Source organism: Leptonotus elevatus, chromosome 10 (genome assembly GCF_054856555.1).
Source record: "Leptonotus elevatus isolate MCC_2025b chromosome 10, RoL_Lele_1.0, whole genome shotgun sequence".
In the NCBI taxonomy this organism is placed as follows: Eukaryota; Metazoa; Chordata; class Actinopteri; order Syngnathiformes; family Syngnathidae; genus Leptonotus; species Leptonotus elevatus.
Genome location: NC_141248.1, coordinates 25,369,120 through 25,393,700, shown reverse-complemented (window position 1 = coordinate 25,393,700; position 24,581 = coordinate 25,369,120). Strand labels below are relative to the sequence as shown.

Below are 24,581 nucleotides of genomic sequence, written 5' to 3'. Positions count from 1 at the left end.
GGGTTCGTAAGCGGCGAGGACGCGATCGTCGGAAGAATCGAGCTTGAGCGAGCGTCGTTTCGTGCCCGAAGGAGTTTCAGAGGAGAATCGCGATCGCTGCGCGCGCGAGACGCAATACAAAATGGACCCCCAGCAACCGTCAAAGACGCAAGACAAGCAGACATGACGGACGGGAATGACAAAAAAGATCCGGTGGGCTCTTTTCCTGATTGGTCTTTTTCAGCTCGATTGGTCTTTTTCAGCCATCAACTTCCTTGAACATGAATTTGTTCTTCCACGTCTGCCGTCCGACATTTTGGCACGGCGGATGTCGTTCCCGGACGCAATCGGGAGATTTTGTGTTCGCATGCGTCTGAGTCCCGCCCAGTTTGACCCCCTCGCGAGACTCATGAATATTCATGAAGTGTGTCCATCTTTGAATTGAACGGAACTCTTATGAATCGAAATCAAATCGATTGAGGAAATGACAACCGATACTACCACGTGGCCCTCAATTCCAACGCGTAGCGCGCCGCGGACGGGGCCCGACGTTATAACTGTCATCCGGCGCCAAAAGCGTGTGCGTTGATCTGCTTTTCAAAAGGAAAGGTGTCGCCGTCCTCCTTCCCGATGCCGCGTCCAAACGCCTTCTTGCCCACTTCCTGCCAGCTCAACTCATGCGGCGGGAAAGGCGCATTCGTCAGATCCGCTCGCCAATCGATGTTTAGTGATCGGCGGCTGCGCTTGCTTGATGCAATCAATGAAACGGCGTCCAAGCCCGAGGAGCTGAGGTGGCCATTTCTCAAATGAACTAAACGCCGCGCCCACAATGCCTCTGCGGCGCACACACACACACACGCCGGTGTCGGGCGTCAAAAGGTGGGCGTCGCCAACACCATCAAAGTGTTGTTCAGAGGCCGCCTGGGGAAGAAAAACAAGTCCAAATTGTCCGCAAATCTGCAATGCGACTTTCGTGACAAGTCATTTGAAACAATCAAGTGACGTGGAAGGAAAAAGTCAATATTTGAGGCCCAAAAAAAGGAGGGGAAAAAATTGGACAACACTTTTATGATCATGACCATTAGGGGTGTGGCCAAAAAATGGATTCTTAAAAGAATCGCGATTCTCATTTAGTACGATTCAGAATCCATTTTAAATGTCCCCAAATCCATTTTATTGAAATGATTTTAGACCGTCTTGCCCTCGTTTGTGTGTGCCTTTATTGGGAGCGCCGTTCCCATTGTACCTGATTTGGCCACTTAGGGGCAGTGTGGTTCCGCGCGTTACGTTGTAGCCACATTCGAGTCAAAGGAAAAAGTCATGATCAAGTTATTCCAATAAAAGCCGATTTTTAAGCCGCTTAGGAATGTCTCTTGCGTCTGTCGACATTCCTCAAGTCTTTGAAACGAACAGTCGTTCTTTTGAGTGACAAAAGTGCCGCGAGTAGCGAGTAGCGCGCTAATTAGCATTGGCGAGTTGATCATTCTCTGCACATCTATAAATTGAAGCAGAAATCATCATCAAGCAAATCATTTTGAATCCAAAATCGATTCCGAATCGAATCGCAGAGCCAACAATCGCAATCGAATTGTCTTCTAATGACCGCGGTGGCGAGAATTCTTATATTGTTTGTTTAGTTGTTGAAACGCGTGTCAAGCATGCTAATCCGAGGTAGCGTTCAGCTAGCGAGGCCATTCTTTTGCATGAAGTGCTCAGATCTCAAGTCGGCACTCACAAGTCAAAACAATCAACAAAAGAAATTGAGTCCAATGATGGTGGTCAATCAGTTTGCTCGTATCTCGAGGCGCCGCTCGTCCTTTGATTGTGAAAGGGTGAAAAACTGTCGCCTGAATTTTGCACGGATGAGTTGAAGTTGTAAAATTCATTTCCATGGGATTCATTTTCATGCAAATGTGGAATTTGGGGAAGCGGGAAAAGGAGTCATTTGGATGTGAGTGACGTGGGTGGCATCGGTGAAGGAGAGCGCCAAGTCGTCCGCTCGGCTGACTGCTAACTGGCTAACCCGTCAGCCGCCAATCTAAGCATGTTGAGTTTGTCGGCCTCGCGTTGGATTGCTTGGAATCGAGAAAGAAAGCGCGCGAGCCGATAATCTCATCTGGTTTTGCGGCGGATGAGCGTGCGTGCGTGCGTGCGAGTGTGCGTGCGCGCACGAGCGAGAGCGTGCGGCAGGAATCATCTCATCTCATCTCGGCGCAATAAAGCAGGAAGGAGCCGGCAGGCCCCCGACAACATTTGCATGCAATCGAAACACGCCTTTTGTTGACATTCCATCGGCGAATTCCACAAAACAATCAACACGATGTGATTGGTCCTCATCCAACCACTCCAGCCAATCAAGTGTCCATTAGATATAGAAAAATAATGGACATTGACTGGCGACCAGTCCCTGGTTTGTCTTTATGGTTTGTCTTTATGTGCCTGACTGGCGACTCGCAAATGTTTGTCTCCATGTGGCCTGGGATTGGCTGGCGACCAGTCGTCTTCTCAGTATTTAAGAAGTATAAAAGGAGGGAGAGACCCCCACCCCCCACAATTGAATTGAATTTAATAAACTTATTTCTTTCCAATTTAGCGGGTCATTTTCTCAAATGTTTTTTGGCATTTCAGTTTCATTTTAATTCTTTCAAAATTAGAAAAAAAAGAGCTCATTTTTTCAAACAATAAAATCGAAATAATTGCTAAGGTTTATTTTGTGTTCATTTTTTTTGTGTTCATTATAGAGTTTTTAAAAATGTTTTTTTTATTTGAGCTTACATTTTTTAATACTACATTTTTAGTTTTCTTTTTTTAAACAAAAACATTTATGCTGTTTTATTTTCAATTTTTGGGGCAGATTTTTTTCTTCCAAAAGCTTTTCAGTGTTTCAATTTTTTGGGGAGGAATCTTTTCAATATTTTCATTTACTTTGTCAAACAGTCAAATGAATTGCTAAAATTTAAAAAAATATATTTTGTTTTTCAAATTTTATGAGGCAAGTTTTTCAAGGTTTGGGGAGATTTTTTTCTTCATGCTTTTTATGTATTTATTTTTTGTGGCATTTTTTTCAAAATGAAAAAAATAGTGGGGTTTGTGTGTGTGTGTTTGTGTGTGTATATGTGTGTGTGTGTGTGTGTGGGGGGGGGGGGTTACCGTTTTTTTCAAACCATAAGATCAAATTGCAAAAATGTTTGAATCGCACATTTAATGCTGGTGCTGAATTTTTTTTCCGTTAACCCAAATAGCAGTCGCGTTCCCATCCTGTCCGTCCCGCTTGTCCAACCCAAAATGTCCGCGGGGGACGCAGTGGATAGCGGCACGGGGGGGGGGGGGTGATGATGTTGGTGGCAGATGACGACTCGGTCAGAGGCAGGCATGAGGAAACGTATCTGCAAGCGGGAGCGACTGCATGTGACCTCAAAAACACAGAACAGGACCAAGACCGAGACTAAAATCCAAACCAGAATCAGGACCAGCAATAAGACAGAAACACAAGGACAAGACCAGGAACAGGACTAAGAACTGGGTTCAAAACAGAACCACAAATAAGACTAATCGGGACGAGGCAAGGCAGGGAACACCCTGGAATGGTCGCCAGTCAACGTCAGGCCCAAAAAAGGACTGACTGGTCGCCAGATGAAACGGCCAAACACAGACCGGTCGTCGGACCATCAAATTCACAAGTCCATTTGTTTGCAAGATTGGAACCCGGAACCTGGAGCGTGCGAGGCAGACCTGCCGTCCACTTTCGCACCGTGCTGCCTCCATTAAGAGCAAAATTGGAATTGTCATGGCCAAAGCAGGCCTCTCATTGGGCAAGACAATTGCGTCCATCTCGGCCGCACTCCTGTGCCCAAACGCTGCCCCCCAACCCCAGCTAACAACCCCCCCCCCATCCCAAACAAGTGTCCACCATTCCCAATTGCATGTATTTTGCAAGCGCGCCGGTTGTCCTTACCTGAAGAAGACGAGCGTCTCCCACAAGTAGATGCTGAGCGCGTTCAAGCGGCACATTTTGGAGAGTCTCATTTTCTTTCGGTGGGGGAGGGGGGCAAGTGAGGTTGGGGGGGGGGGGGTGTTTTGGTCACACTCTGCCGGGCGGAACGGCCCCTTCAGGAAGAGGAGGGGGTGGCGGGGGCCCAGGTGTGGGGTGGAGGACCTCCAAGGTGAGTTGGGAATCTGGGGTAGGGGGGGAGGGGGGGTCAGGGACGGGAGGGGGGGTCCGTCAGACCTCTGCGGCCATGCGATCACACCTGTGTCCTCTCAGGGAAAAAGGGGGCGCGGGCCGGGGGGGTGAGGGGGAGGTGAGGTGGTAAGGGGGCGTTTGGGTTGGGGGGGGCTCCAGAGTGGGATGGGAGGAAGAGGAAGAGGAGGAAGAGGAGGAAGAGGAATTCCACCTGCTTACAGATCCTCACAGCTGGCAGCAAAACGCGCCATATTCCTTCCTTGTCTGGCAAAGTGTTAATCCAAGTGGGAGGCGGAGAGTGTCCCCCCCCGCGGTGAGGATGAGGATGCCGCTGGTCCTCGGCGCCGCGCACGCTCAGGGGCGCGCGCGCTCGTCAGCCATGCCGTGTTGACGCACCGGCGGACGCTCCCGTACGCGCCTGCCGCGTCGCGTCGTCGCGTGTGCCGCTTCCGTGCGCGTCCGCGTCCACGTCCGCGTCCGAGACGAGTTGAAGGCGTGGAAGAAAGCGAGGCGAGCGCGGCGCCGTGCGCGTCACGTGTCACGTCAGGTGGGACGCCGCGGCCGCGTGTGATGCTCCTGCTGCAGTCATTTAGCAAACTAAGCCCCGGCCCCGCCCCCTCGCCACGACACGCCCACCAGCGCCAGCCGTTGGCCCGCCGGCCGACCACGCTGGCTGCCGATTGGCCGACGCAGACGTCAGTCATTAGGCCGCACCATGTGGGAGGCAAACGTCACGCTCCCAACATGAGGGGACGTGACGTCATCAATAGGCACTTTGACGTCGCAGCGGCTCCAAAAAACTAAATTGAGATTTAGGAGCATTTAAAATGTCCGAATTACATCCACTTTGACATCAACTCAATGAATATTTGAATATTTCAACATATTGAATTCCACTTGATTCCAAAACAACAACAGGAAAAAAATGTCAATCATGTACTATTAATATTACAATAAACCAATTGAACTATTGCTTAATGAGAGGGCTTATTAATAATATTAATAATGATAATTATTATGAATTTAACAATTGAGTAATTTGTGGACTTTTGTCAGTGTGGAAAACGTCAGTTCCAGATTTGCTCCGAATCATCCGTCAGAAAATGTTGAGCGTTGTTAAGTAAAAGCATTTTTGTTGTTGCAAATGTCTTATTTTGAAAAACACACAAATAACCTTTCAAGAAGGACTGCAGAAAATGAAAAATATTTATGGCTGATGTCATCTGCAGGATATTTGTGCATATGGACACAAAAGTATAAACGCACCACTGCTGTGTAAAAACAGGAAAAGGACATAAAGCAATTCAGAGGATTTGTCGAATTCAAACTGGAATACGACGACACATCAATGTAGCGATATTTGGACCCACCGTAGCCAATTTTTTTATGTATTTCGTGCCCAAAAACCAGAGCGGCCGGAATGTTAGCTGCTGTGTGCTAGCGCAGTTAGCGCTAAGGCGTCATGGCCGTCACACGCTTCATGTTGGCTTTCAATTCAGACCGACGAAGGAATCCCTCGCTTTGATGTTGCGACAGCCGCCATTTCCACCGCCGGCGCGCATGAAAGGCAACATTTTGGTGCGGGCGCGGCAACGCAAGAGGGCGGGTTCGGCTCACCTGCCGCAAGGACAACAAAAGAGAGGAAGAAGCGTCGCAGTCAATTGAGCAAAAGGCGCGCTGTCACTTTGCATTTTCTTCACGCGGTACAAACTGAACGTGACCTTTACTGCGGCGCGCGTGTGCGCACATTCACCGTCACCCCTCCATGAGTTTGACGTCAGGCCTCAGCGGACACTTCGTTAGGCACCGATGGAATTTAAGACAATAACAACAATAAGAAGATTAGGACGAGCGGGGCAACAATTCATCGATTAATCGACAGTTCATTAAAATTGCTTCGCTTCAAATTGTCGCAATTGTCGCCTCTCAACAGCAAATTTGTGTTTTGCTCCTTGAAGGCAGACGAAGGTGGGCGTCAGGTTTGGCCGGACAAACAGGAAGTGCCTTCTGGGTGCACTTCCTGTCCGTGTGAATGTGAGCTCAGCATGTGGACAAACCAATCGTTTGATTGATCGTGATCAATGTCCAACAAGCAACTCAGTGAACAATGTTGGAGGGGGGGCGGGGGGGGTGCGATATGAGGAAGCCGAGGTGCCGAGAGGCCGACTCATAACGCCGACACGGGTAAGGTCTCAAGGTCAAACACTGGCAGGTGGCAAGGTCGTCCGTTGCATGGCGGGGGAGCTTTTAATCCCAGATAACAGCTCGCTTGAAAGGAGCCAAAGGAAAACTATTAGCGGGCGGCACGTGCGCACGCACGCACACGCACACACACACACAATTGGACGGAGAGCGGCGGTGCAGGACGCCGACGACCTCTAGCCGTACAACGATGGCGCTCATGAATAAAACAGCGGCCGTTAGAAGACATCCTCTGTCGGAGGGAAAGAAAGAAACATTTCTTTAAGTTGTCGGGAAAGGCGGAGCGATCGTCCGCCATCTTGCTTAGCGACGACATCAACATGTCCATTCGAGACGGGAAATTCTGTTGGATGCCAATTGTCGGGACCAGTCGCTAAGTTCATCGATTCAACAACAAAAACACATAGTGGCAACTTTTTCTTCTTTTTTTTGCATCAAAATGAGCATTCAAGAGCGCCACAAAACTGCTGAAAAATTGTTGTTCGTCAATGAAAAGTAAACAAAATTTTCACCGGACTAAAACTAGACGAGACTAAAACCCTCACGAATAAACAATAAGTGGGACTAAATCAGTAAGCGTTTTCGTCGACTCATGAAGACGAGACAAAAATATATAAAAACGGGACATTTTAGTTGATGAAGAAAAATGATATGATTTTGCAAAATCTTGTCTCTGCTAATCTGTCATGTGACACACAGTGACACGCCCCCTTTCAAATCTGCAGCTCGCGACAGACAGGAGGTGGAGTCACACTTAAAAAACAAAACAATTATAAAAATAACGTGACATGAATCCAACAACAATAATGTTAATCCGACCGCTAACTAATGGCGGCTAACTTACTAGCTCATAGCATGGAGCCATCGTGGCGATTGCGGCAATATCGCGATATTAAAACTGCCACAATATATCGTCGTCGTGTCACGATAATAAAAGCAGCACATCTGCAAAAAAGTCTGGTTGATTTCCATTTGTGCATTTCTAGCACCCTCTGGTGGCAAGTTTTTTAGTGCGGCTTAATTTTCATACGGCATGTTTTGTCCCCCCCCGTTTGAAATCTACGCTAAAGGTCCGATGAAGGCGAACGTCATATGCTTGTGAAACGAGTCCGTATGTGGAGGAAGTCAAGATCAAGTCTTGTTAGAGATTAGAGACGTTTGTCGATGTACAATTTTGTGCTGTTTTACTATCAGCTCTTTTTTTTCTTTGGTTGACAATATCGTGACCTTTTTTTAATATTGCCATCCTCCCCACAATATCGTGCTAATTATTGTATTACAACAATGTTACAACTTTTGGCGATTTGGCACAAGCAGAATTGCAAATATACAGACCCCCCCCCCAGAATCCCCCCCCCCTCACAGAATCCCCCCCCCCCAATTCTGGCCATTCTTCATAAAAAACGTAGTTTTGGGGAATAATTCATTTTGACGTGGGTGATTACAATTCACAAAGGTTCTTTTGGGTCAACTGGACTTTTTTGTCTCGTTTTTACAGAAAACCGAAAGACATTTTGAATTTCTTTAATTTCAGTGCAAATTGCCGCAAGTTCATTTGAGAGAAAAGTTGCTTGGTATCGGATCCTCATTTCTTCTTCTGAATACTCCAAAAAGTGGAAAATGAAGAATGAAAAAGAAAAATGCAAATCTGTCATCGAGCCGCGGACAGAAACGGAAGCAAACAACATTTTGACTGACTTTGCCGACGAAGACCAAAATATTTCATTGGCACCAAAAGCAGAGCAGGCGCGCGCGGGTCTCATTTGTTGCTTTTCATGTGGAAAGCAAAAGAAGAAGAAAAAGAGGAAGAAGAGTTTGCGCGCCGAACGCGGCTTGTTGTTGTTTGTCGCCGGTGAAGGTCGGCCCCGGGAAAGGAAAAGCGAATAAGCGCAAATGACAGAAGAATGCAAAATGAACTTTGACCTTGTCAGAGCGGCTGCACTGCATGGCGGCCCCGGGGCTCGCACGCCAACCTGCTCGCCAGCGCCAACGCCGCGCACAAAGGCAAAAAGCAACGCAAAAAGGAAAGCAAGGAAAAGTGGAGCGAGGCCGGCGATGTCACGTTCACGTTCACGTTGACGTTCACGTTCACGTTCACGCGACCTCCGCCAAGCATTTGAAGTGAAATTGCGGCACTTTTTCTAAAGATGGAATCGGATGACTTCATCATTCTTTTTCAATGAACACCTTTAAGAATGGAAGCAATTTTTAAGATCACAGACTCAGATAGAAAAGCACTAACAACAAGTGAAGCCACTGGCGGCCATCTTACGTTGCCACTCAGTATGGCCGCCCAACTCGAATCCATTGATTAAAACTGTGACAAGCGCTTTTCATCCGTGAGAAAGTACAGAATGTTGGAGCGTATTATTTATTTGTATGGCAACTGCACTGGGTCAAAATTGTAGGAAGTGCCAGACGTAACTTCTCTCTCCTCTGATTGGTTCTTTCCACGTCTGTTTCGTTCAAGTTGAGTTCAGAATGAATTTGAGAACTTCTTCATTCTTTTTCATCAACAATTAAAACCTTTCAAAACTATTTTATCACACTTGCTGTCGACTGAAGACGACATCAGCCGCGCTGAGGAAGTCGCCTGCGACCAATCGCGGCTCCGTTTGCTGACCCAACCCAGGTGAGCCATGATCGCTCGTTAGCGACTTCCTCAGCGCGTAACTTGCGCATGAAAAAGAACAACTAAGTTACCAAACACGATGTGACCTTTGAACTGCTGAAAACGTCTGAATGAAAGTCCGAATTCCCCCCCGCTGAGGAACGCGCGTGACGGCGACCGCGTCGTGACTCTCGCTCGCCGGTTCAGCCGTGAATCCGCTTCCCAGGCTAACATGACGTTTCGGGTCACATGACGATGCTGTCGGTCGCCGTGCGCTATTATTTGATCATATAGGCCTTTATTCTGTCACATCCACGTGCGCTCTGTCCTAATACGTGCGCGCGCTCGCTCACGCGCGTGATCCGAACGTTTCACGAAGCAGAAACGCACCCGACCCGTCGTCGGTGTTTGCGCAGTTGAAAGGAATCAAGGAAGGAGACGAGCGAACATCCGACGCGGGCGTCCGTCCTGCACGTGCGGCTTATGGAAGGAGAAGCCATTGGTGGTCCCGCCCGCCCGCGCTCGCGCTCGCGCTCGTCTGCGTTGTCCCGCCAAGGCCCCAAGAAAGCCCAGCTGTGCTCCCGCCGGCGGCGCCGACCGGAGATGCACTTGTTTTTTTTCCCCTCCCCCTTTTTCATACACGGAAGCCTCCGCCAAACAACAACAACACAAAATCTCCTTTTGAGCCGTCACGCACGCGCACGCGCACGCGCACGCGCGCACGCGCTCGACTTCACGCTTGGCGGGAGACGTCCCAGTATTTACCGAGCGGACTTTTTTCACGACTATTTGCAGCCAGACCTTCCGATTTGCTGCAACTTTTGGCGCCGCTTTGGCCTCATACATAAAAGATGGCGGCGCGCATGAGTGAACGTAGCGCAGCGGGCTAATTGCAAATATTTACTTGATGTAACGCACGCGTCCATATTCATGCCGTCGTCCTTCAACATATTCATGCTGTCATTCGAGCGCTCACCGCGACAAACAAATCGCACTTTATTCCGATTAAATCCGTTTTTTTTTCCTGCTTTAAAAACCAGCTCGAAATTGCCGGCGAGACTGAAAATGTCGAGCGACGCATTTGAACTTTGCATTTTTGGGAACATTTCTCGCCGCCTGTTTTCCCTTTGCGTGCGCACTTCTCTTAACGAGAGGTCCGGCGTGCTCGCTTCAAGTCATTTGTCACCTCAAGGTTGCCATCAAATTGGCACGTAAAATAAAAGGCAATTAAAGATTCTTTCTACGTCTTAAAGTGAAATAATATATCGCAATATCAGCTTCGTGCTAACGTACACATCAAGCCAAACGCCATCGAGAGGCTGACGGGAAAAAAAAGGCCAATTCATGAAGTAGCAACGCACAAATGGAGCATTTATTATTAATAATGATGAATCTGTCTAATTTTTCAATTCATCAACGCGTGCACTAAAAGCGACATGTTTGAATTTCCATCCTTTAACAAAAGCAGGAACGAGTAGAAAATGTACAGAAATACAATGAATGGTTCTGATTCAGTCACGCTGAGTCGATAAAATCCATCCGGAAATCGGTAAAAAATGGCGATGACTGTTTTGCAAAATAACTGTTTTGCAAATGTCGGCTTTCGTGGAGGACTGCAGAAATCGGACAAAATTGATTTGAAAACGATTTCAACAAAACAATCTCTAAACGATCCCAAAAAAAGTTTGACATTTATTTCATAATGGCTACGTTGTTGAACATTTTTGCAGCTGTCATACACGTGAATGAAATAGGCCAAGGTTAGAAGAGTTCAACAAAACTGACAAAATAACTCAAAGTAAAAGGGAGACACATTTTTGTTAACAAAACCAAATAAAAAAATTATCATAATCATCTCATCATACATCAAATGTAATAACATAAAAAGAAAAATTCACTGAATCATCCTATCAAAAAGTTTTCAACGTTGTCAATTATTATCGTACGTGAGCTTCCGGGTTTGATTTGATCAATTTTGATTGATTTCCGAGCCCTCCTCACTCAGCTGTTATTAGCTCAAGTATTAGTTTTAGTTTTTCAAATGATATCAATGTCGTTTTTGAAAGCATTCCAGTTTTTATTGTATTGATTGAATGAATATGTTTATTTCAAATAAAAATTGGGGTACAGCATTTTGTTAATGGTAATAACACTGCTGAAGGCCCGTGATTTGACCTTTGGCCTTTGGCGCCCCATAATGTCCCCATTGGCAGCCTTTCCGGTTGCCGGCCAGCAAACGATTGTGAAGTTGGCGTTCATTTCTCAGCGACGGACGTCCTCACCTTGCCTGGATTTGCACGCGCGTTGGCCACGAAGCGGATGCGCAGAACGGAGGAGAGGCGTTACGCAACGGCGGCTGTCGACTCGACTGAAGCGGGCCGAGCTCGCCGCTGGCGGCCATATGTTGCTGCGAGGAGGAGCGGCGTCACTTCCACTCGTGTGCGCTGAAGGTAAGGAAAGCTGCGTGCGCCGGCCGGCCGGCCGTGACGCTGATGGCGGATGACGGACGAGCCGGATGAGGTGGACTCATTAGACGCGGACGCGCCGCCCGGGGGCCCGGCGCTCGCCCCGGCACGGGAAAAGCGCTCCCGTCTTGCCGTCGTCACGACAACGCCGCCGTCATGTCGGAGATGAGGATGAAGAGGACGAGGCTCTAAACGATGTTACGCTTCGTTCCCTCGCATGAGTCACGTCGGACGAGAGCCGCGCGGGTTGATGTGCCGGCGCGCGCTGTGCGGGGTCAAAGGTCAACTCGCCCCGCGGGCCAAAGATGGCTTCTTCGGGCGTCCGCAAGAAACCCAGAAAGGAGGACATTAACAAAAGAAAAAGAAAAACTTAAGAATGAACACATAATCGGTGCTCTTCAAATTTGGCAGGCAAAGAATGTTGATAAAAAGCGTTTTTCGATGAATTTTGGTTAATCATGATTAATCACTTAATTAAAAAGGCTTTTTATCCGTCAAATTTGAAGACATAATTCTTTTGACTTACTTGCATGCAGTTATGTTTATTGCTCAAACGGTCAAGATGAAGAATCTTCTGTGGTCAGAATTAATTGTGTGATTAATCTTAGCGTTAATACACGACGAATTGCCAAATGGTTGAAGTGTTTGAAAAAAGGACTTCTTTTGATTGGATGATGTGAAGAAGGCGTGGCTATAAAAATAGTGGGCAAAAAAAGAAAGTGTTGAGCGTCCATTTATTCCCGTTGACTTGCATTCATGACGCGGCTTAAAAGCTGCCGAACGGCTGCCGCGATGGGAGCTTCGCACCCGCCTGCTGGCATCATCACTATTTCTACTCGATGTGCACTTTATTATTTTACGCACACGCGCGCTGCTCAACGAGTGTGAATTCATTCCATCCATGCCAATTGGCATCAAGAGGAGAGAGCACCTTTAAAACACGGCCAAGGATGATGACACAATTTGTCAAACCTGACACTTTCTATTGGTTCGTCAGCGTTAACATTGGGGGGGGGGGGGGGGCATTTTTTCAAAAGACGCCGCGCGGCCTTCGCAAGCTGTCCTCGTTTATTATGTTCGTCAGCCATCCCACAACGTGTTGACAGAAAATCAGGGACAAAATGTGACCACTGATCGACTCGCGACCCAAAACAACTTTGAGCACTTTCCGCTAGCTCAATTTAGCGGCCGCCATTTTGGCTCACTTTCAGCCAATGGGAAGCTGCGTTGCTAAATCGCTCGACTCACGCGTCCAATGACAATCAAGCGCGGTGGAAGAATTGGGACCTTTTCCAACATTAAGTTTGTCAATACACTAATCAAAACTAACAAAGAAACTAAAACTCATTAAGAAAAACTAAACAATTTCATTAACAAAAGAAAAAAGAAAACGAAAATGCTTTAGAAAAAAACAAAAACTACATTTTGTGTTTACAAAACTAACTCAAATTAGAGCGAAAATCTTTGGTTTTAATCTTTGGAAAATAATTGATGATCTTAAATGTGACTTGACGCATATTTTTATATTTTTGTTTGTGTCACACCGAAGTGACGTCATCTCGCGGCAGCCAATGGAAAAGCGCCGCCTTCGGATGACGTCTCGCCAACTTTGCATGCTCCGCTTTTGCCTCCTTTTTCATTTAACTCAGCCGAAATGCAACGCAAGGTAAGAAATGTGTTACTTTTTTCATTTGATGGCGATGTTTACGAAGTAAAACATTTAAAAAAGAAAACACTAATGGTGAAACTAACGACAACTAAAAGAACCGCCCTCAAAACTACATTTAAAAACGAAAACTCAAAACGAAATCAAAACTAACTCAAATGCAAATTCCAAAACGATATTAACTCTTAAGTCAAATGTTGCCCTCAAAGCAAGCAAATGTTTTTTGGCTTCGGGTCAGGTTGGCTTTGGTGTTTTTTTCTTGGTTGTGTTAGAAACGCTTGCCGAATGTTGACGAAGGACATCGGACAGGCGGCCTCATTTGTCGTTTGCGCATTCCGTCCGGCACGGTCGCCGCGCTGCGGACGCCGGAACGTCGTCCAGGCCGCATCGTCCACGTCCGCACGCCACCGAGACATCAGCATCCGGAGACACGTCGGGATGGAAACGTCCTGAGTTAGAACACACTGCGGGGAAGGCGGCAAATATGGCAAAGCGGGGGGCGGGGCTTTGAACTTCATGCACGCTCCAAATAGCAGCGAGCGAGCGAGCGAGCGAGCGAGAGAGCGAGCGAGCGGGCGATCGAGCGTATGGAACAACACGTCTGAGGCGCTCGTGGACAAAGCGGCAGCTCAGGTGTGTGCGCAGCGGCAGCGCCGGCGCCGCGGGACGGCAAACGTTGTGACGCGAGGTCACCGAGACCAGTCGGCCGTCAAGACGCCAAACGTCTCGACGGGTCCTGCGCCGAGACGCGTCTGCTCGCCAGATGCAAATCGCAACTTACAGGGACACTCGGGAAAGATGGACGACGGCGTGATGCGAGTCGACGGCGTGTCACGAGTGGGAAAAACATGCTGGAAAGCGGCGCTTCGAACCAAAATGGCAGACTTCCTGTGACTTTTACTTCATAAAGTCTCGAGACTTTAAAGCGAAAATTGGGTTTCAAAACATTCCAAGGCAGAACAATCAAACCAAATGTGAAAATTTGCCTCAACAAAGTTTGCTGAAATGCGACACAAGAAAACGCAGCCATTTCCAAACATTCGTCAGACTTGAAATTTGCGAGCAACCCGACGACATCAAAAACATCAACAACCCGAAAAGGCAGCTTGAAACCAAAATGGCGGACTTTCTGTCTTTTCAGGCATGACTTTGTGAGACTTTTTTTGTGGGTCTTCTCGGGACAGACATGAAATAACAAACGTCATGTTTGAAAATCAAACCATCGTGATCAGCTCGGACCAACTGAGCCCAAAAAGTCCACTTTAAAACCAAGATGGCGGTCGTGGCTTCTTGAGACTTTTTTTTTTTAAGTGAAACTGGATTCCGAATTTCCAAACTGTTTCATGGCAAAACCCTCCAATTTCCCCACCGTGCTCCGCCCGCGCCCGCGCGTGAGCCGTCTGTCTCGAACGTGCGCTTCAAGTTTGCTCGCAACGAGACAAAACCTCAAAGACGTCTTTGAAGAACGCAAGCGCGAAATGCTCAAGGTCACACCAAAATGGCAGATTTCCTTCATGTCGAGTCAAACCGCTTGCTTTTTATTCATTGATATTTTGACGTGTGACGCGACGCGTGTCCGCCGCTGACCGCTCCGCCATTTCCCAAAATACAAAATACAAACAATCTGCAACAGTTGGCAGATGACATCACGGGGCGCCGGCGGCCCCGTGATGTCATCATTTGAGGCTAGCAAAAGTAGCAAAGCGTCAAGCACAACTGAAGTTGCCCGAGCGTTGTCTTGTCGCCAACGCGCTGCGGAGGCGGAGCTTCCAAATGGGGGCGCGCAACGACGGCGTCCGCCGCGCGGTAAAAAACATGTTCTTGTTTTCTTGCTGTGGCTTTTGATGGCGATTTGCACGAAATGTTCGTCCTTCTCCAGCGTCAACGCCGAGAAACAGACTTTTGCGAATTATTGCGATTATTATGGCCCAAGCGAAGGAACGGTCTTCAAAGTGTGGCTGCAGGCAAATCAGGAGGGCAGACGTACGTCGACGAGGCCCACCCGGAAGCGGGTATCCGAGACAAATGGACAAAGGGGCCATTTTTTTCCGGCGCCAACCCATGTGGGCGGAGCATGACGTCAAAGCCGGGTGATGAAAAATATCAGCCCTCGACAGCACGTTGACCGATCGGCACGAAAAAGTCTCAAGGACGCGCACCCCAAACTGAACAGGAAGGCAGCCATTTTGCTTTGAAGCAGCCATTTTGGGAGAATTCCAGGGCTTGAAAATGACGAGGAGGAGGATTTATAAGCTCTTTTTCTTCAACTGCAAGCGCAATTTGCTGATTCCGTTTTGTCGAGCAGGACGCCGGCGTGTCTCTAACGAGGCCCGTCCATCAAAATGGCGGTTGCCGGGCGTCGGGACGTCCCCGTGTGGCGGAAACGGCTGGTTTGACGCTTGAGCGAAACGCGGCGAGTCACCGGGGGCTTCGTTGCCGTGGCAACGGCATCATTTGGCCCGCTGACGTCAAAGCGCTCGTTTAGCGTCCGTCTGCTGGCGTCGCCGACACGAGCGAGCGCGAGCGCGTGGCAATGAAAGACGGGAAGCGGAACGTGAGCGGATGGAGGAGGACGAGACGAAGAGGCGAGCGAGGTCAGCGCAGGAGAGTCCATCTTTACCGCCAGAGCCATTTTATAGCTCGGGGCCGTCTGACTCGCGCATCTGCTCCGAAAGAGGCAAGAGGAAATGCCACGTTGTGATTGGCTCGTGCCGCGACAGCAGCACGCGCGTTGTTTGGCCATCAGCAAAAAAGGAACAGCAACGACACATGATTTGGAATCATCCTTTCATTTGCCCCCCCCCCCCCCCCATGAATCCCAAACGGTACATGACTTCAAATTGACAGCGCAGGAAATCCAGTCAAACATTGGAGGATTCACTTCCTGCTCTTTTGGCGAGCATGCGTTTCCAAAGCAGACGTTTGCAAAATGTCTGCTTTTGAAAGAGCACAAAGTTCATCAATCTCCTTTTATCGAAGATGACAGAAATCTGAGAACGTTTACTGCTGAGACGTTTGTGACATTTGGAGGATTCTCGAGAATCTCGCCATGACAGCTCAAGTTGGAATGTAAACAAACAACTGCCGTTTTTGGACCGCCGGAAAGTCGCACGCACGCGACTTGAGTTCGGTGTCATTTGGTGTTTTTTGGCCCCCGATACGATACCCAGTTTTGCAGCGTTGGCCGATGCCGATAACGCACCGATACCGAGGTTGTTGTTTTTTCTCAACATGAAAACGCTGCCCTGCCGTTGGGTCAGAGAAATCCGGAGCAGCTCGTTTAGGACTTTCTGGACCTCTGAAAATTGGTTGACTTTTGTTCTCGAGCAGACAGTCGGAGTCACTTCTTAAATATTTGAATCGATTTACCATGACAAGGTACCGAAACGCCCCAAAAGCCACCGTAGGACATCAAATAGGAAATGTTGCGTTCCTACTTGCAAGCATTTGCACTGATTGATGGTCTCTATTTCCTGTCCTGGCTGCAGGTCTGAAAACGCATTCGCTCGCTCTGCCGTTGCCCATCGTTCGTGCCTCCGAGCAGGCCAGACGGACATTTTGTCCGACTTCCTCCTCCTGATCAAGATGTCGGAAAAAGGAGCTGACTCATCGCTCCCTTTTTCTTTAACGACCTTCTCATTTTAACGAGGCACAAGCGGCGCTAAGAACACATTAAGACTCCGGCTCGCCGCAAATGCGGTTGCTGGCTTGGATTTGACTTGAACTGATGGGTAACATCGCACACAAACACACACACAGCGACACTCGCAGGCCACGCCTCTCGTCATGCCATTGGCCGCCCCGGAGTGAGGATGGAACCTTGTACAAGGTGTGAGGTGTGCCACGTTCAACCCCCCGTGGTGAGGACATGAAGCGGGCCAATATCAAAATGGGGCGTTTGCCTTTGGACCAATGCCCACGCACGCACGCACGCACGCACGCACGCACGCACGCACGCACGCACGCACGCACGCACGCACGCACGCACGCACTATAGGTGGCTCTTCATCACATGACAACAAATAGATGGCTCAGCTTGAAGTCTTCAAAGTTTATGGAGGTGCGTGAGTATGCACACAGCATGGAATAACACACACACACACACACACACACACACACACACACACACACACACACACACACACACACACACACACACACACACACACACACTGGCACGTGCGTCGCTGCGGCGTCCCTGATGAATGCGACGCCGCAGGCAAATGGACGAAATAGACAAAGTGTGTGTTGGGAACATTTCAGTCTTTCCTCCGTCCTTCTAATCAACTCGTCAGTCGAGTTGATTTGATTTCTTTTTCTGTAAAAAATGAGGATTTCGCGACTCGGGAGACGAGAAGGAGTGAATGATTGAGAAGGCAACAAACGGTTCCATTTGCCATCCCTTGTCTTGCGCTTATCTGGTTGTCGGATCAACGGGGGGCAGCAGATTGAGCAAGGACGTCTAGACTTGCCTCTCCCCAGCCACTTCATCCGGCTCTTACATGTGGATCCTCAGGCCTTCCCACGCCAACCGGGAGGACTGAGTCTCTCTCTCGGTGGGACGTGCCCGGAACTCTTCAGCGGGGAGGCGTCCGGGGGCCATCTTAAGTGGATGCCCCGGCCACTTCATCTGGCTCCTGTCAAAGCGGAGGAGAAGCAGCTATCCTCTTTTAAGGCCGAACCCGAACACCTTGCGCGTAGCAAAATCATTTCTTTCTTGTTCTTTGGGTCCCATCCCACAACTTGTGACCTTCGTCCAGTCCATGGAGTCCATTTGGGATTCACGAATGGCGATTGCGGATTTGGACCGCGAGTCCAGGCCCGCGCCATCTGCTTTTTCTTCTTGTCAAGTGCACGAAGCCGCTGCCAGTATTGTCCTCGCACCTCACAGTTGAATGTGTTGTTGTGACTTGTACACAACATGAAGCTTGATGTGACCGCTTGTGTCCGCTCGTAGTGAGACACCCCCCCCCGCCCCGCCCCCCCCCCCCCCGCCAACCCTTAAGTTATTACGTGATGCACACAGTCAATGGAACACATTGAACACGCACACACATTTCCACATGGATGCTTGAAGATTGTAACTAAAGCGTGCGTGCATAAAGGGGGACAGCAAGCGTCAATAAAGTCCTTGTCTGCATGCGCACAACGTTTCAATTTACGACACTCAACTTCTCCATTCGGGGAAACGCTCTTTGCCGCCGCGTGTCCAACGCCGCACGCAGTACACACGTGTGGCGTTCGTGTCGATTGCGGTTGGCGAAGGACGCCCCTTTCGTCTTTGGCGAGCACGCAGGACTGGAAGCCCCTCGTGACGTTTTGGTCCTGGCCTTGCTCAGATTCTGAATTCTTCCTTGAGCTCTGCCTCAACTGGTCTCCTCGCTCCAGATGCTCTCGGGTCTCGCTGGCGCCTCTTAATCCCGGACCAGGCCTGGCTGGCCGTCTCGACGACTCGTGACTTGGTTGGTGGCTTGAGAATCTCCGGGACATTATCACGAGCGCCTGGTTACAAAGCAAAGCCAACCAAGAGATCTGGACTAAGAGGGTGGGCAGTCTGGTCCAGGAGATGTAGACCATGAGACGTGCACCGGCAGATCCAGATGAAGCGCAAATGTTTAAGACTCTTTGGATACGAATACCTGGACCAGGAGACACGGACTACAAGATCTGGACATAACGACACACACAAGGAGATCTCCACCTGGACACCAACACCAGAAGGCCTGCACCTGCAGAACTGAACCGCAGGACCTGGACCAACAGTACCTGAGAGGGTCCGGACCATGCAATCTGCAGCAAAAGATTTGCATCAGGACAGCCGTCGTCCCAAGAGACCTGAGCAAAAAGCTCTGGCAAAACAAAATCGCGACCAGGTTATCGAGACTAGAATTTCTGCACCAGGATCTCTTCAGAGATCTGGACGGAAAGGTCAGGACCAAGAAATCTGAGCCAGTAGGCCTGCCCAGGTCGATTTTGACAAGTAGACCAAGAGAACACAAGGAGGTCTGGAACATGCAATCTGCACCAAGCGGTTTGGCCCAAAAGAACCTGCACTAAAAGATTTGGACCAGACTACGGCAATTTGGAAATCTGCATCAGACTTTCCGGGACCAGGAGAAATGGACTGGGACTTTTGCACCACGAGACTTTCGCAAAGATGGCTGTGAAAATGGTTGTGAAGATCTGCAGCTGAAGATGAAGACCAGAACCAGAAGGAATGCTCCGGGTCGGGAGAACTGCACTCAGAATTGTGAAGCAGGAGATCTGGACCAAGAAATCTGGAACACGAGACGTGCATCAAGAGACTGCAGTGGGAGGTCCGCACTAGGAAAATCTGGACTGGGAGACCTGGACAAAGAAAACCCTGACTTGGGAGTTTCGTTTCAAAAAAAAATCTGGTGTGTAAAAGTAGGATGTAGTGTGTCGTGTAGTGTGAATGTAACGTGTCGTAGGTGTCGTGTGCGCGTTCCAGTTCCCCGCATTGACCTTGTCTCCGCGGCGTTCTCGCCCTCCCTCCCCTCGCCCTCCATCTTCCCCGCTCGCTGACGACCATCTGGCCTCAGTCAGCCATCTTTAATGGCTTCATCACGGGCCGCGGGAAGCTGCTGAACCGAGAGCACGGATTGGCTCGACGGAGCAGCGCGCCCATAACCAATGAAATGACACCACCCCCCCCCCCCCCCCCCCCCCGCCCCCGCCCAACTATGGGCGGCGCTACGGTGATAAATGAAGCCTGCAGTGCTGAACGGGCCCAGTCGGAACAAAACGACACAAACACCGAACCCGCACTCACTGTCTACTACACACAAGCGTCAATGGCGCAACAAAACACCACCGCACAGACGCACTACACACAACCGCGAAACAGAATTACTATACAACTATCACCTCACACACACACACACACACACACACACACACACACACACACACACACACACACACACACACACACACACACACACACACACACACACACACAACATAACAATTGTATATATCCTCTTTCAGGAGCCACTAAACACAACAACTATACAGAAAATGATGATAAAGAACCATTGCACAGCACAGCACAAAAAAACACAACCACAATACACAACTACTACATCATCTTCACACGCAAAACCACGACAGACAACCGCTGAACATATACAGAAGCACTGGCAACCACAACACAAGACCTCAATACACAAACACAACCACTACACACAAGCACGGGTGGCAAGCACTAAACACAACAACGACACAAAATGGCGAAAAAGAACCACCGCGGAGCACAAGAAAACAGACCCACGGCACACAAACCCCGTACATACTGTACATGTTGATATTTCACATAAACACACAAAATCATTACACAAAAGCCTTTAACGACACACAATCTCTACAGGGAAGCACGAAACACGACACACACAAGCACAACAGACACACTACACACAAGCTCGAAAGGAAGACGGGAACCTCAAAATAGAAGCTTTACGCACAACAAGTACACGATAGACACACAACCGCTACACAAAAGCGCTATACGCACAACCAGTGCACGCCTCCATTGCTACACACATTTGACACAGCACAACTAAATGGAAGCGGTACACAGCTCCTGATTGGACGTGGTGGGCGGGGCTACCATCCAAGGACAGGCTGAAGGACGTGTGATGTCATCAGTCAGTGAAGGGAAAAAAGCGACGGAGCTGAGCTCAAAATGGCCCCGAGGACGAAAGACGATGATGACGACGACTTTGAAATCTTCGTCGCTCACCGCCATTTCGTCGTTAATGATGACATTATTACAACATTCATTAATCACACGCCGCACTCGAGGGCGGCGCTCACAAAGTTCAATCTGAATGTGCGTGCGTGCGCGCGCGCGCACCTGACGCAAAGATGGTTGACAGGTGAGGACGGCGACGCCGCATTGCGTGATCGCTCGACCTCATTTTTGGGTCGACTTGATTGCACTTCCTGTTTGTCTACATCACTTCCTGTCAATTTCGTGTTCTCTTTGAGAGCAGATATATTCGGGAATAACGTCATTGTTGTTACGCTGCCTCCGCACGCACGCACGACAAACAAACCATTACACACGACACACAACCACGATAGCAACACACAGCTACACACTATCAAACACATACTAAATATACTAGAACATCATGGCACACAACTAGTGTAGTACTGCACACAGCCTGTGTACACGGACACACACACACACACACACACACACACACACACACACACACACACACACACACACACACACACACACACACACACACACACACACACACACACACACACAGTAGTAAAGTAAAAAGTAAAAATCCCAAAGGGGACGTTTGCCCGTCACATTCATCTTGGAGGTGGTGGTCTTCCCGGCGCCGGTGGTGGTCTCACGAGAGCCGCATGAGCGCAAAACAAAGCAGGAAGTGGAGCAAGCAGACAGGAAATAAATCATCTGGCTTCCCGCTGCCGACATGACAAAAAGACAAAGACCAAAAAGAGACTCTCGCGCCCAATCCACAATCCATCCAAGCCAAATTCATTCTTATCTCGTTCTACGCCTTTTCTGTGTGTACCGTTTCCGACACACGATGCATTAAAGCGGGTCCGGGACAAGAACCAGGACAGAAGTAAAACGACAACAAGGACCAGTTCTAAGACAAGAATTGGGAGTATAACCAGAAACAAGTCGAAAACCAGAACCAGGGCTAAGATCATGTCCAGGTTTAAGACTAGGGGAAGGACACCTGCACAAAGAGTAGAAGTAGGAACACCACCAAGACGAGGGTCATGTCAAAGACCGAAACCAGAATCGTTACTAAGACCAGAATCGTTACTAAGACGAGGACCAGGAAAAGAAGACGTTTTACCAGGACCAAGTCCAGGAACAGGACTATGACTGCTACCAAAAGCAGAAACTAGGACCAGGGCTGCTACTAGGACGAGGACGAGGACGAGGACGAGGACGAGCAACCTTCAAACAAGCAAACCAAGCATACAACAATCCTCGCAGGTGTTTGTTTCCTCTGCCACGAAAGAAACAACGGACTTTTTCTCTTCTTCTTGCTGTTAATCACGCTGCATCTCAGTTGTCAGCTCAGTGCCGCCCCCGGCATGTTGTGGCACAATGCGGTACTACAACGAAGGCACCTGCGCTAAATGTAGCATCAACACTCTACTTTATAACTTAGATATATCATCCATTATTGAGACAGGAAATACTGTTTTTAAAAAGTGGAAGGTTAGCGCTTATTTCTTTGCGATGCCGCAACGGCTAAAAGAAAAGATGGCGGCCATTAACGCGTGTCACTCAGCACAATCAAAGTGAAGAATATCTTCAGGCTTCAATTAAACGCCGACTTCAATCAACTTCAGCAGCGCTTGCGGCACTAAATCTAAAGTACGTGTGCGAAGATATTATGCGCGTGTGTGTGTGTGTTGCGCAAATTATATTCACACGGCGCTCCAGAGACTCGTCAGCCTTTGATAAAAGTCAATAGACGTTTTCTCCATTTTAATCTTTCTTCAAATAGTTCATTATGCCCGAGTGTGCGTGCGCGTGCGCGTGTGCGTGTAGTTATGAAGGAGGGCGCGCATGCTGAGCCAAATGGGATCTTCCTATGTGCCTCCAGGCAACTGTTGACTGTGCTGGAAAATATTGGACTTGTAAATAGCTGACGTTTCAGTGTGTCTGCGCCACACACACGCGCACGCACACGCGCACGCACGCACACGCACTTTTTTTGCACTTACAGGCGAATGAGGACTTCCTGTCATACGATGTCAACTTTTTCTTCTGTTAGCACAAAGCAACCAATAATTAGCACATGCGCGCGTGCGTGTGATTGACACACGGAATGTGTGTGCGCACACGCACGCACATTCCGTGTGATTGACAAGCGCACATCCAGAGGTGCAAGTCGAGGAAGTAAGATCTCATTAGGCAGCAGGCTTCTTTTTGCCAGCGACTTCCTGCTTCCTCTCCGCTGCACTTCCTGCATCTGCCTGCTTCTACTTCCTGGTTCGAGTGACTTCCACGAGCTGCTTTTTGTTTGTTCGACGTCATTGTTATTGTTTGTTAGCAGCTTCCTCAGCTTCCTGTTGGCTGATTCTTGTTCTGCCGGAGTCGACTTCAGCAAGCGCGACATCACTCGACAACGAAGACCACCACCGAGACCGGCACAGACTGGCACAGGTCCTCAAATCACATTTAGAAACCTGCCTTTATAATTGGCGTCATTAATACGAGTAAAGGAATATCTTTTCTTACAAGTATTTCGATTTACATTTCAGCAAATCCCGCTGGGCTAAGTTTTGTCGAACAACTCAATTCATGTAATAATAAGGAGTGAAAGATGATTTTTTTTTTTTAAGAATCTTGTGTTTTGCCATTCACGGTCTTCTTGTGCAGTTGGGGTCGACATTTTTGGCAACTCAGACCTTCCAATTTGAGGGGCGTTCAAGTGCACGTTTCCTGGCCAGAAAACTCCGACTTCCCATTTTCCTGGAATGCAGCATTTGTTTTTGCCCCTTTATTATTATTTTGGTCATTCAGAGCATGTTGCAAGGAATTGAAGTCTTGTTGTTTTGGTCCAATTCCTTTACCTTGAAGAAGGCGCTGCCCCTTTAAGAGAGAGCGCGAGAAGACAGCCTGAGCTTCCTGCTCACATGAAAAAGGAATCGTAGAAGGAGCGAAAAGGTTCTTGTCGAGTTGCGTCTGATGCTAAAGTCCATAAAAGGCATTCCGTGTAAGTATTTGACATATCGGTGCCGGTAAATTGATGTAAAGCTGACGTGTTCGAAGTTGTTAAGTGCACCGTTTCCGTCGTCGAATGCTCCGTCGTGTTTGTTTGCAGTGACGAGCGCAACATGGTCGAGTCGTGTACGTTTAATTGACGTGTTTATTGCGTACTTGTTGCTCCAGTTTCACGGCCGCAATATGGAGAAAAGGTCTGAAGCCGTCCTGGCGCGTGGAACGTCTTTTGCGTTTCGCAAGCTGGATCGCCGAAAGCTGGTGCGAGGCCGCCACAAACTGGCTTTCCTCCTTCCTTCCAGTTCGGCGCTCTTCGTGTTAGGTCCACTTCCTGCATCCTCTTAGAACAATTTCCTGCTTCCTGTCATCAGTAAAAGGACGAGAGAAAAAAAAGTTGTTGACTGACGTGTTCACTTTGGACGTCTTTCCCCGCCTTCGGGCCGGGCTCGGCGGTTAGCGCGTTCATTAGCGCGTTCATTAGCGTCCTGGTGTTAAAGAGCCACGAGGCGTCTTTTTAAAACATTAAAATGTTGAATTATTCAAAGGACCTTTTGCATAATTGCAAGAGATTTTTTTTCCTTCCCTGCTGAGAATTTTTTTTCTTGCTAATGTGCACTCAACTTGATGAATGATTTTATCCATCCAGTAAAGTTTTTGTGGCGCAGCAGAGAACAACAACCGGCATCAATAAAAACAAAGCATCAACGTCTGACAAAACA

At 48.7% G+C, this 24,581-nt stretch overlaps 1 protein-coding gene across 3 annotated transcripts in view; it reads right to left on the bottom strand.

Moving 5' to 3' along the window:
* The window catches only part of glra1 (glycine receptor, alpha 1), a 77,816-nt gene that overhangs the window by 29,315 nt on the left and 23,920 nt on the right, over positions 1 to 24,581 (bottom strand). For 2 of the 3 annotated variants that reach the window (XM_086086678.1, XM_086086676.1), the window contains exon 1: positions 3,935 to 4,739. In XM_086086678.1, the coding sequence (XP_085942804.1) occupies positions 3,935 to 4,005 (71 nt within the window). In that variant the 5' untranslated portion in view covers positions 4,006 to 4,739. Of the gene's footprint in view, positions 1 to 3,934; positions 4,740 to 24,021; positions 24,224 to 24,581 lie in introns of those variants that run through there. The other variant, XM_086086677.1, reaches the window with a different exon arrangement.